The sequence below is a fragment of the Nanorana parkeri genome, unplaced genomic scaffold (assembly GCF_000935625.1).
Source record: "Nanorana parkeri isolate BGI_ZX_2015 unplaced genomic scaffold, ASM93562v1 scaffold1230, whole genome shotgun sequence".
Lineage (NCBI taxonomy): Eukaryota > Metazoa > Chordata > Amphibia > Anura > Dicroglossidae > Nanorana > Nanorana parkeri.
Window position 1 is genome coordinate 245,069 of NW_017307498.1, and position 11,765 is coordinate 256,833.

Genomic DNA, 11,765 nt, shown 5'->3' on the forward strand with positions numbered 1-11,765 from the left:
CTCTATAGCTGATGGTATTCTGCATTGTTGTGTAATGTATTGCTGGGATTTGTAGTTCTCTATAGCTGATGGAATTCTGCAATGCTGTACAATGTATTTCTGAGATTTATAGTCCTCTATAGCTGGTGGTATTAATTTGCATTGCTATATATTGTGCTGAGATTTGTAGTCCCTCTACAGCTCGGGGTTAGTGGCAGAAGTACCAGGGTCGCAGCAGTCGTACACGCGCAGAGCACTGACGAGGCATCCCTTCACTACCAGTGTTCTAACTTTCCTCAACCCATTAATTTCTCTACTGCGTCACTTCTAGGTGCGCATGTCATTAAGAAAGGGAGTCATGAAAACATCTGATTCGGATGACTCGGCCCCACTGGAAGTGACACAGTCGAGAAAAGGTATAGGGGCGAGAAAAATTATAGAACACTGACTTTGACACTGTCCGGCCCCTCCCACTATCCTCCCACAGCTCACAGCTTAGAAGCATGGACAGACAGCGGAGGTCTACAGTGGGCGAGAGTGCCTAAGTAGTGGACATGGAGCGGAGTAAGGCCAGAACCATGTAGGGAGCCCAGTGGGAGGAGAACACCATCCCCCAGCCAGTCACCCCTTTTATGGACTTACTAGGAGTCCTCACTATTTATGGGCTCGGGCGTGTTCACAGGTCCATGTGCCGAGCCCGCCAGGAGCTGACAGCTCCACAGCGCCAATCACAGGCACTGAGACATATCCCGATCTCTGCAGCTGCGGACTGGGATAATGTCTCAGTACCTGTGATTGGCGCTACAGCGCTGTCAGCTTCCTGGCGGGCTCGGCACGTGGAGCTGCGAACACGCCTGAGCCCATCACTAGTCCTCACATCACACGACCATTCACACTAGTGTTACATGGATGCCAAAAGTGGCAGCCAGGGGCGGGGGGAAGGCGGGGGAAGAGGCAGAGCTGGAGGGTGGGCTAAGTTGCTGCACCATGGGCCACTGGGTTGTACTTGCCCCCTGGGCTAAAAGTTGCCAGTCAGCCCCTGCTGTATTCCACAACTGCCGGACACCGAGAGCTGATTAAATTGCGGATGGCATCGGCGCCCGGCCGTTGCGGTATGCAGGATTGTGGGCGGCGTTGGACTACATGTCGCAACCGCGGGGTGCCGATGCCATCCGCAATTAAATTAGCTCATCGGTGCCCAGCGGTTGCGATATGCAATGAAAATTATTAGTCCCCCCAGATTTGACTGTATCTTATGTGCCCCCCCTACATATTGTTCCTAGAGTCGCCACTGGTTAGGTTACACAGCAGCGGGTTTCCCCACTGCTTGTGTAACCTAACTAGTGAGGCAAGAGCTGTCACAGCCTCCTCCATATATATATATTTTGCATATTTAGGTATTTATATAGCACTGACAATTTACGCAGCGCTTTTACATAGTACACCTTCACATCAGTCCCTGCCCTCAAGGAGCTTCAAATTTAAGGTCCCAGTCTCACATGCATACATACAGGGGCCAATTTAGACAGGAGCCACACGCACCTCCAGACTTTACTTTGCTTAAAATGTCGCAAAACTAAAAGCCATACACTACCCACTTTGTTGGCCACACCCACTTTTTGTGGGCACAAGACTCTGCCTGTTACTGTTTCTTTTGGCTGAGCCCTTCAAGTTGTCCCTCCTGGTTATTTTCAAATGTTGACAACTGTAGAGTTTCATTAAGTTTTTTAAATGCATTGCCAACATAGGAGTTCCATAATCAATAACCCCGTGTCCCATTCTTCTACAGAGAGGAAATCTATGAGCTGACTGTGTCTGGGTCCCAGTGGCCATCCAGTGCTTTCATTGTAAGTCTGACCTTTTTATATACAGCAAATTGGCCTGTACAGTACAACCCTTGTCTGTGTGAGAACTGTGATGTTCGTTTTTATGAATACCATGCTTTACATCTACCAATAATACTTTTTTTCTTTTAGGAAAACTTTGCAAAAGAACTAAGAGAATGGGGAGGACAGATGAAAGATATTGCTGACAATCCAGCACTCATTAGGTTTGTCTATAACAGTGCTAACTTATACCTGTCTCAGATGCATAGGGGGCCACATGCCAGAATGTTTCTATCAATTTGCGCTTAGAGCAGACCCATACTCTAATTGGATGACCTCTAATTTGCTCTCATTGACCCAATCTCCTTTAGCCTATCTGGGCTACTTCCTGTGTACATGCACTCGCTCTCTTGGTGACTGCTATCATTGCTATGATTAGTTTCATGATAGTGACAATAGTGCACCATGCAAGTGCAATTTGTCTCAGTACAGCTGCTTGCAGTCTCTATCGGGGTGCATGTGACAAGGTGACAATGCAGGGGCCCAGTTGGGGGACAGTTGTCACTCCATACCAGGTCTGAACAAAAAAACTTTAGGGCAGGATCATAATGTATACTTAAAAACAGACCTTTACCAGAGAATTCATTTTACAGGACCAGTCTCCCTGCAGTACTGATCTCACACATGAATAGTAGGGAGCCGGATGTGAGTCATCAGGAAGTCCCAGCTGCCCACCAAATCCAAGATGGAGGCACGGGAGGGGAGCAGAAGCCCTGAAGAGAATCCGCTGTGTGGAAGACAGCGCAGGACTTTGTGTGATGGTTCATATGTGTTTCTTAAAAGTCAGCAACTACAGTACTTGTATCTGCTGACCTTTACTTTGCTCTTGCCCAGTAAAGTTGCTCATTAATCCTTCCGATTTAAAAAGATTAAAATAACTTTTGATATTACATTAACATGTTAAAGCTTATGTAAGATTTTAGTGATCAGGTTTATATCTATGTTTAGTCTATTCAGTTAGCAGCTAAGTGGTGTCATGTTGATTGTCCATGGATAATGGCTTTCCCTCTTATCTGTTTCCACAGAGATAACTTTGTGAAGGTTGTGGTGTATTTCAAACAGCTAAATTTTGAAATGATAGAAGAGGAGCCCTCAATGACGGTCAGTATTATAATTAGAGGTAGAATAAAGTACAAAAGGCTCAATTCACAAAGCCAAAACACCAGGATAAGTATACTTTCTTTTTTCAAAATGATTATTTTTAGTTAAAGTTATATTTTAAAAATACATTCAAGTCCCTTAACTATTAACAAAAATGTATCTTATTTGTGTATCAAAAAATATAGTTGAGACACCGGCACTCCAGAAATAAACAGATAATGCGTCTTTTTATTGACATCACCTCCTAGTGCAGTATGTTTATTGACCAATGATGAAATAAAAGAGTAAAAAGGTTCCACTCACTATTCCCATATGAAACCCGGCATATATGAACCTTTTTACTCTTTTATTTCATAATTTGCTCAATAAACATACAGCTCTACGAGGTGGCATCTGCTCTGTGTTTTGTTACATGTTGTCAAGATTCCAGTGACTCCATGGTTGAGGAGAGGGCAGCACCGTGGTTCCTAGCATTGGCGGAGTGAACACCAGTCCCATTGGTTTGTACCAGCCTGAATCTTGCCCGTCCTTTTATTGACGTAAATAAGTGCAACGTTTCGGGGTCACGCAGTTTCCCTCTTCCTTAGGCAAGACATGTGCAGGTGATGTGATGGCGCCGTCCGTCAACTACCGCAGCACCCACCATTTTTCCTGTGACCAAGCAGTCAGGAGTGTGATGGGTTCATGGACTTTTTTTTTCATTTCTGTATCACTCGGCTGTAGATCCTCATATCATCTCTGAATTCATGCTGGCATTGTCCTTCCTTATGGAGGGTGAATACTTTTGTTCCCCATGGTCCCTGTGTGTGTTGTAAAGTAGCCACTGCTCTAAGCCCGCTCCTGTGATGGACTATAATCTCAATACAAATTAGTAAATCTGAGATTGTAGTCCATCATGGGAGCGAGCTTGGAGCGGTGACTACTTTACAACACACACAGGAACCATGGGGAATAAAAGTAGCCACTCTCCAGAAGGAAGGACAGTGTCAGCACCAATTCAGAGACGATTTGAGGATCTACAGCCGAGTGATGCACACATAAGATACATTACTATTAATAGTTAAGGGACTTGAATGCATTTCTAAAATATAACTCCTGAGTTTAGTGCCATTTTAAGTCCAATACAAATTGAAAATAATAGTCACATGGCTATAATAAAGATACTTGTTCTTGTGGTAAAGCTTTGTCACTGTTAGGTATTGGAGATCTTAAATGTGCATACTTGATAATCTCCCATACCCAGGTAAGGAAGTAAAATTGCAATTGTATATTTCAGCAGCCCCTAATTTTAAATGATTATACGGATTATAAAGTGGACAAAACTTTTTGATTTTAGAGTGTGGATTGTCTAGAACCTTTGTCAGGTTCTAATTGCTGTCTTTACTCACTGTCCCAGCAATATGTCAGCAAGTGAGAGGAAATCTCCCCAAAGTGAAGGAAAATCCCATCTTTCAGAGATGTCCATGGACAACTGGATCCTTGCCCTCATTTCCTCTTCTGGTGAACACTGACAAACCCTTGATCTTCACCTTTCTTTTTTGGGTTGAGAAGTCAAATGCAAAAATCTAACCACCAGCGCCATAGAACATAAAAATGCTGTTATGTAATTCACCTCTCCAGTATTAACCAAAAACACGAAATAGCAGTTGGTTGGGTTGACCCTTTAATGAATGAATGCATAAGCCTTTCAAATTTATAACACAGCTTTGGGTTTTTCTCCTTTTTAGGAAATCAACCTCATTTCTAACATGGGAGGTTTGGTTGGCCTCTGGGTAGGATTCTCAGTGTGTACCCTGGCGGAGTTCTTTGAACTGTTCCTAGATGTAATTGTTCTATTTATTCGGAGGTGTATGAGGACAACGAACAAGGAAAGCTACTCCAACCCCTATATGCAAAAACAGAGTCCCATCTATCTACATAAAACCACCAGATTCTGAGCAAAAGAAGGGAAGGAGGACCACGGTGTTGGAGACATAATAAGAACCAGCATAATATTCATATGTCTGCAGTGTGTTGTTTCTCCATTATTGCCAGATCTTTACAACAGATGATTAAAGATTGTAACATATATGCAATTACAAGAAGACATAGTGGAGGTAGTGACCCTCAAACAATACTATGAAATCCGTAGAAGGGACTCTTTAAATTTCTTTCAATGGATGACCCAACAAATGCTACTGATGAGTAAATATGGCCCTTAAGAGGAACTTCAGGGAAAAAAACATTTTAGGCCAGATATTAGAATTTGGATTCAGACAAACTCGCTGAATCATGAAATTCCGTTGATTCGGCAGTTCATCTGAATCCGAAATAACAAATTATTATATGCCGGAATATATGAAAATATATTCAGGCATATATTATTTTGTTTTGTATGGGCACCGCCATCTTGCTGGATGTGCCAATAGATGCATATCTATTAAGTGTATTGTTCACACATGAAAGTTAGACTCTAGCTTTCATTTTTCTAATCTTGATCAAAACATAAAAGTTCTAATAACTGTCTTGGGAGAGTATGAAAAAATTCTGGGTGCGGGCGATTGCACTGTGGGCAGGGGGCGTGGCTGTGGTGCCATTGACGTCAATGCACTGCCACACCCCCTCCCACCCCTGAATGCAGGTAGTTGGCTGGCTTGCTGACCGAATGCTCTGGACCACAGACTTTGTGGTGTGAACCGGCCCTCAGTGTGTTGAGAAGCTAGTCACAGCTGGATGTTAAAAATGATAATTTTGCCCCAGCAGCACTGTCATATTATAAATATTTTGTTGGAAATGTATAGGAGACTCACAGTTGTCAAAAATCTGCCTTGCAAAGCCATTGAGAGGTGATCTGATGACTCTTTCTTGTCTATTCACTAGAGCAGGAATTCGTTTTTTGGATCATATGTATCTGAGGCATATTTTATCTGTTATGTGTATTGGAATTTGGTCTAAATATGCATATTTTTTAGAATGATAGAAATAAAGCTATTTATATAGATGTCTGAGTCTGTGTCTGTCCTGTAGTTTCACTTACCCTTTGGTGTTTCCAATGATATTACAAGCAAGCTTCTGCAAATGTATTTGTATGTTTAAGTGTTATTACAAGTGATCCCGGCGACATCGCCAAGATCACTTGTAAACAAACAAGCGTCATCTCCCGCTCTACATTTAGCCCTGTGTGCCCATAGCAGGGCTCAATGTAGAAAACTACCCGCCTGGCGCCCGGAACTGCATGTCCTGGGTGTTGGGAAATTACAAACCCCTGCCACTGGGGCTGGTTTTACTAGGAGTCTGATAGAGCTCTGCATGAGACAGACTCTGGATTCCGTGGACCGTAATTTGGTAGTGACTCATTAGGGCAGCTGGAACTAGCAGGGCAATGTGTGTGTGCTGGAGGCACATGGGGACCAAAACAGGAGGGTGTGTGTTCGGGAGGCTCACGAGGCCCAAGCCAGTGGAGAGTTGTGGGTGTGCTGGAGGCAGACAAGGACCACACCAGGAGGGTGGGTGTGCTGGAGGCACACAAGGTCCCAGCCAGTGGAGAGCTGTGCATGTGCAGGAGGCACACAGCCACAGGCAGACTCCGCTGTGTGCTCGAAGGCTAGGAAAGGTCGAGAGGGTCGGTCACACCGAAGGGACCTGTTGGAGAGTCTGAAAGTCAGTGACCCACGAGGGGTGAGCAGTGCGAGTATCATACAGGACTATGATGACATGCTTGGAGCTGAGGAAAGCTACTGAGCGATATTGAGGACTATATTTGCGGATAAATACGGTAAAGTCCTGAGACTAATACATCGGGAGTATATGAGACAGCCAGATGTTGGTGAGACAGACATATGATCAAATGAAGTGTTATGTTTCGTTATGCTGAAGAAAAGCAAATTATTATGTGAAGTACATGGATTATTGGTCTTTGAGTGAATAAAGACTGTCCTTTTATGTTAAAGTCAGCTTCAGGAGTGGTCACCATTGTGCTACATTCCCCTAACTAACACAATATATATATAATTATAGTTTAAAGGTCCACTATGTCTACATGGCCTCTATTCCTCATATAAAATGATATTATATTGTCAAAGGAAATGTGTCTGCAAACCATTTATTGGCCATAAAAAAGGACATTAAGATGAGCTGGAAACAATTCAACATGATCAAAGTTCAGAATACATAGTTATCAGTTTATTAGGTGTTTGCACATTTTAAGTCTATGCTGTGGACTGTATGGACTGTAGACAGCCGCTGATAATGAGACAGACGACAAGTTTTGTCATATGTGCATTTGGTAGGGACCTGTATCTCCCTAGTGTAGTTACAAGATGTAGAACTCACAGAGGGTGTGGACCAGCAATGTTCGTCCACCTCTTACCTTGTAAATTACTTTGCCCTGCCACTTTCACTCAGCTGCTTTACTTTCTTCCAGCTCGGTGTTTAGTTATTTACATTGTAGAATATGTTTTCAATTTTGCATACTGTGGGGAAAAGTTGCAATTCTTGTCTTGTTTTTTTTTTCTGTCTCTGTACCCTGTGCTGAAGACTATGTTATCACCAGGAGAGGAAGTGAGAGGAAATTCTCATACAGGGACAAGATAACTACAAAACCTTATTGTATTAGTAGGGCAGGGCAATGCGAGAGCATCTGTCAGGTCTTTATTGCTGCTGGGGTCCCATTTGGTCTTTTTCCTTTTTTCTTCCTGCCACAGTGATGTTGTCACCAGAAAAGGAAGTTAAGGGAACTCTACCTAAAACATAAAACAAAACAACAGGAGTATTAGCTGTTTCCTACTCTATCCACCATCTAAAGAAAGATGATTTGCAAAGAAGAATCTCGACCTTTTCCCTGTCCACCTCTGCTATCCAGTGACACTCTTTTCCTTACCAGCCCATTCAATCTGGCGCCCTTCCTTCCTGCGCTCTATTTATCCAGTTTGGATAAAGGAACCAGAGAAATGCCAACTGGAACCCACTGATGTTGACACATTGTGTATACCCTGGGCTCTCACTAGTGGTTAGGAGCTCTGGAAGGTGAAGTCCTTTCCCCTGCAGCATCATCAATGAAATGACAGGCCTGTGCAGTAAGCACCATCTTTAGTCCTGGCGGGATTGGGAAAAGCTTTAGTGGTGTAGTATTTATAAATATATATTTTCTCATGTATAATATCATATTATCACTGTCAATACTGCTGGATACATTGATGTAGAAGGGGGGCCTGGGGTTCGAGGCCTTGGTCCCTGGCTTGTACCTGCACCCCAGAAGTCAAGCTAGGCTACATTCCTACTCTGCACAACTTTGGTTTCCTTTCATTCTTTAGGCCCCTTTAAAGGTGCCCACACACCTTACAAATATCTGCAGATTTTCTGTGGTCAGATGGAAAAAGTGCAACAGATTGATTGGCCCAGGTGAAGATTACTCCATCCACACAGTTAAGTGTAGATGGAGGAATCTGTCGCACCTTTTCCATCTGACCACAGAAAATCTGCAGATAATTGTAAGGTGTATGGCCAGCTTTAGACAGGAGGCACAATCAGGTCTGTCTGTCAGTTTTTCAGGTGGATCTGATTGGAAGCACAATTATGGGCAGCTGGATCTAAATGGACATGAATCCGCTTACATCCGATTACCCCGACTCCAGCCAGGTCTGGAAAACCAAACGGAAGAGTTCTGTTTTGGTGGACCTGATCATGACGGATTGGAGGTAATCTGATTTGATGGGACATGCCCGCTTATATCCGACTCTTCATAGTCCATCATGGGTCCGGTAAGTTCAGATGGAGGAAAAACCTGGACTGTACTGCTCTGATCAGCAGGAGATCTGTGCACATGTTGCCTGCTGATCGGAACTGACGGGTGCCCATTGAAAGGGGCCTATGGCTAAGAATGAAGATCTCAAACATTTCATCCAAACTACAATTGTATGTTGGTAAGTGTATGCCAAATAAGTAAGATTATGCCGGGCCGTCCTGAGGGATGTAGGGCCCAGACTGTGCGTTACTGTACATCCAGATATGTGATAGTATTGAATGATGCTTTTATATATGACCAGTCATACCCACCTCTAACATGATTCATCCCCTTTTATCCATATTTAAATATTGTTCTGTGTACTGAGTTACTGTAGATGAGATCTAGATTCCAGAACACGGGTCTTCTGAGCAAAACACGCTAATCAGATTACGTTGACCTTGGCAGACGCTCCAACTGAAACTGGCACATTTTGTTCCTCAGAACGGTTTCTACAAAGGTTCCTGTATTCACTGGGAGCTAGAAGGGAAAACTCAGCACACTTCAGTCTGTTATATTTGAAAAAGTAAAAATAAACTGGAGCAGATCGTCCAATGGCATGAATACAGGATGAATACATGCATTATGAAATGACGGCTATACCTGTCTGATGATCCCTTTCCTATTTATCACATTAACAGGAAACAAGTCCTGTTCTTACCGGCCTGGCCAGTAAAATACCGGCCAGGTTAAACCCAATAACTAAAAGTTCCTTCTAATCTTTAACATGTAAATGCAACTTTAAAAATGACCTTTCACCTTTTAAATCTGTATTTTTGTTTATTAGAATATTTGGTGATCCTGCCATGAAGTTCATTGTTCAGGCACTTCCTGTTATAGTGTGACATGCCCTGTACGTGTCTCACAGTTGCACCCAGGGCCGTCCATATAATGAGGCTGCCTGAGGTAACCGCATCTCATTAGGGGAGCAGCAGGTGTGAGGGGGCGGCCACAGCGCCCTAGGTTGCTAAGAGCTCTTAGCAACGCGTGGATCTGTCCGGCTTCCCGCCCAGCTCACTGATGTTATCGGTTGCCAGGGAACTGAGCAGGACGCTCTGGCTGACGCCCCACCGAGCTCCTGGAAACCAGTGACGCCAGCGACCTGGGCATGACCGGACAGAGAGACCTCACAGTGCTTCCGCCTCCCGTACCCAGAGACAGCACCCGCAGCACCAGTGACCGCCGCATCCCTTTGCCCTTCTGAGGCTCTCACCAGCCTGCCATACCCTCCAGACCCCTTCTTGACAGCACTGACACTGTGTGTGTGGAGCTTACCCTGCAGTAAGATGCCAGGGAGGGAGGGCTTCAGTTTCACTAGTATTTGGATATCTTTGTCCTTTTGTGTCCTCTCCCACCCCGGCCCCTGATGGGGACACAGGTGACAGGGACACCATCAATTAGCCATCAATAGCTGATGGTATTCTGCATTGCTGTATACTATATTGTGGGATTTGTAGTCCTCTATAGCTGGTGGTATTCTGCATTGCTGTATAATGTATTGCTGGGATTTGTAGTCCTCTATAGCTGGTGGCATTCTGCATTGCTGTACAATGTATTGCTGAGATTTGTAGTCCCCCTACAGCTTGGAATCAGTGGCAGAACTACAAGTGTGGCAGAGGTTGCAGCTGTTACAGGTCCCTGGCGCTCCACCACTGTCCTACAGTCATTAGTCTGTATTGTTTTGGAAAACTGTCACATGACACTAAAAATAGTATCAGTAATTGGTATTGGCGTTTCCTTGAGGAAAAGTATCAGTAATCTTACTTGGTCTGGAAAAAATGGTATTGGTGCATTCCTAGTATGTAATGAAGAATGTCACTTCCTGCCTCTGTGATGGGCTCGCTGATTTTTCAGGTATCTGCACTAAGATACAAGTAAACTTTTAGGCTTCTCCTGCAAAAGAAGTTGTCTTTTTGGTGAGATATTCTCTAAAGGGTTAACTACTTTTCAGCCCTCATTCACATTAGTAACAGCCAGCCCGTACATATCCGTGCTGTGTGCACAGCCGTATAGGGCCCCTCCCAGGAATGACAGATGCTGCGTGTGATTACACGGAGTAGCCCGTTCTTCTCTATGGGAGTACGCGGCCCTACTGTCACCCGAACTGCATGTCCGGATGGATCCTGTCTGCGTCCGAGCAGGGACACCCTTACCCTTACGGACGTGCAGTTCGGGTGAGCGTATGGCGGCATACTCCCATAGAGAAGAACGGGCTACTCTGTGCAATCACACGCAGCATCTGTCCTTCCCGGGAGCGGCCCTATACGGCTGTGCACGCAGCACGGATATGTACGGGCCGGCTGTTACGCGTGTGAATGGGGGCTAAAAGGGATGCCGACACTGCACCTGTCCTCATTAGAACACTGAGATTTCACCAGGTGGTTATATTGAACCCAGACCCTCCTATTAAGGGATCAGTCTAGAAAGGACATGAGGAGAGAACATAAAAAGATAAATGGAACAGATAAAGGGAAAAACTGCTGCAAAGTCTGTTCAAATCCTTACAAAGTACATTGATCCATCTGAGGGGATTGTTTTTTTCTCAACAAAAGTGGAATGACTCTTTAGGTATTCTTTGGGGGCTCATTCACACTGATAAAACACTTGTCAGTGTGTACATTTTTCAGGTAAATATTTAACTCTTTGTGCGGCAGCACACTGCATATCTGAACAATGCGACATGACCTATTTTTTTCAGCACACACTTACACAACACATTGCAAACTACACTTCTGGGCATGTTGAATGCCTCTGTCCCCCACTGCCCCATGTGGTTCCTCCCAGTGGCCCATAGATCACTTCTGTGTCCTGCCGCAGCTGGTGAGAGGAACCACAGCGCATGGTGGGGGACCCACGCATTCAACACATCCAGAATTGTCCACACTGAAGGCTTTAGCACTTGAAAACTGCATAGTTCACGCTTGTGAGGTAAATATCCAGAGTCTTTTATTGCAAAGAGAAGTCCTTTAGAGTTTTGGAGAGCATTAACAACGTTGCTCTAAATGACTTAAACATAATTATTCAACCTCATGCCAGCC

The 11,765-nt window shown here is 44.3% G+C and overlaps 1 protein-coding gene across 1 annotated transcript in view; it reads left to right on the forward strand.

The window, feature by feature from the left end:
- The window catches only part of LOC108797121 (degenerin unc-8-like), a 10,979-nt gene extending 6,027 nt beyond the window's left edge, over window positions 1-4,952 (forward strand). Inside the window, exons 2-5 of the mRNA XM_018568695.1 lie at window positions 1,769-1,826; window positions 1,956-2,029; window positions 2,891-2,966; window positions 4,694-4,952. Of these exons, the coding sequence (XP_018424197.1) occupies window positions 1,769-1,826; window positions 1,956-2,029; window positions 2,891-2,966; window positions 4,694-4,903 (418 nt within the window). The 3' untranslated portion in view covers window positions 4,904-4,952. The remainder of the gene's footprint in view (window positions 1-1,768; window positions 1,827-1,955; window positions 2,030-2,890; window positions 2,967-4,693) is intronic.
- The last annotated feature ends 6,813 nt before the right edge of the window (window positions 4,953-11,765 follow it).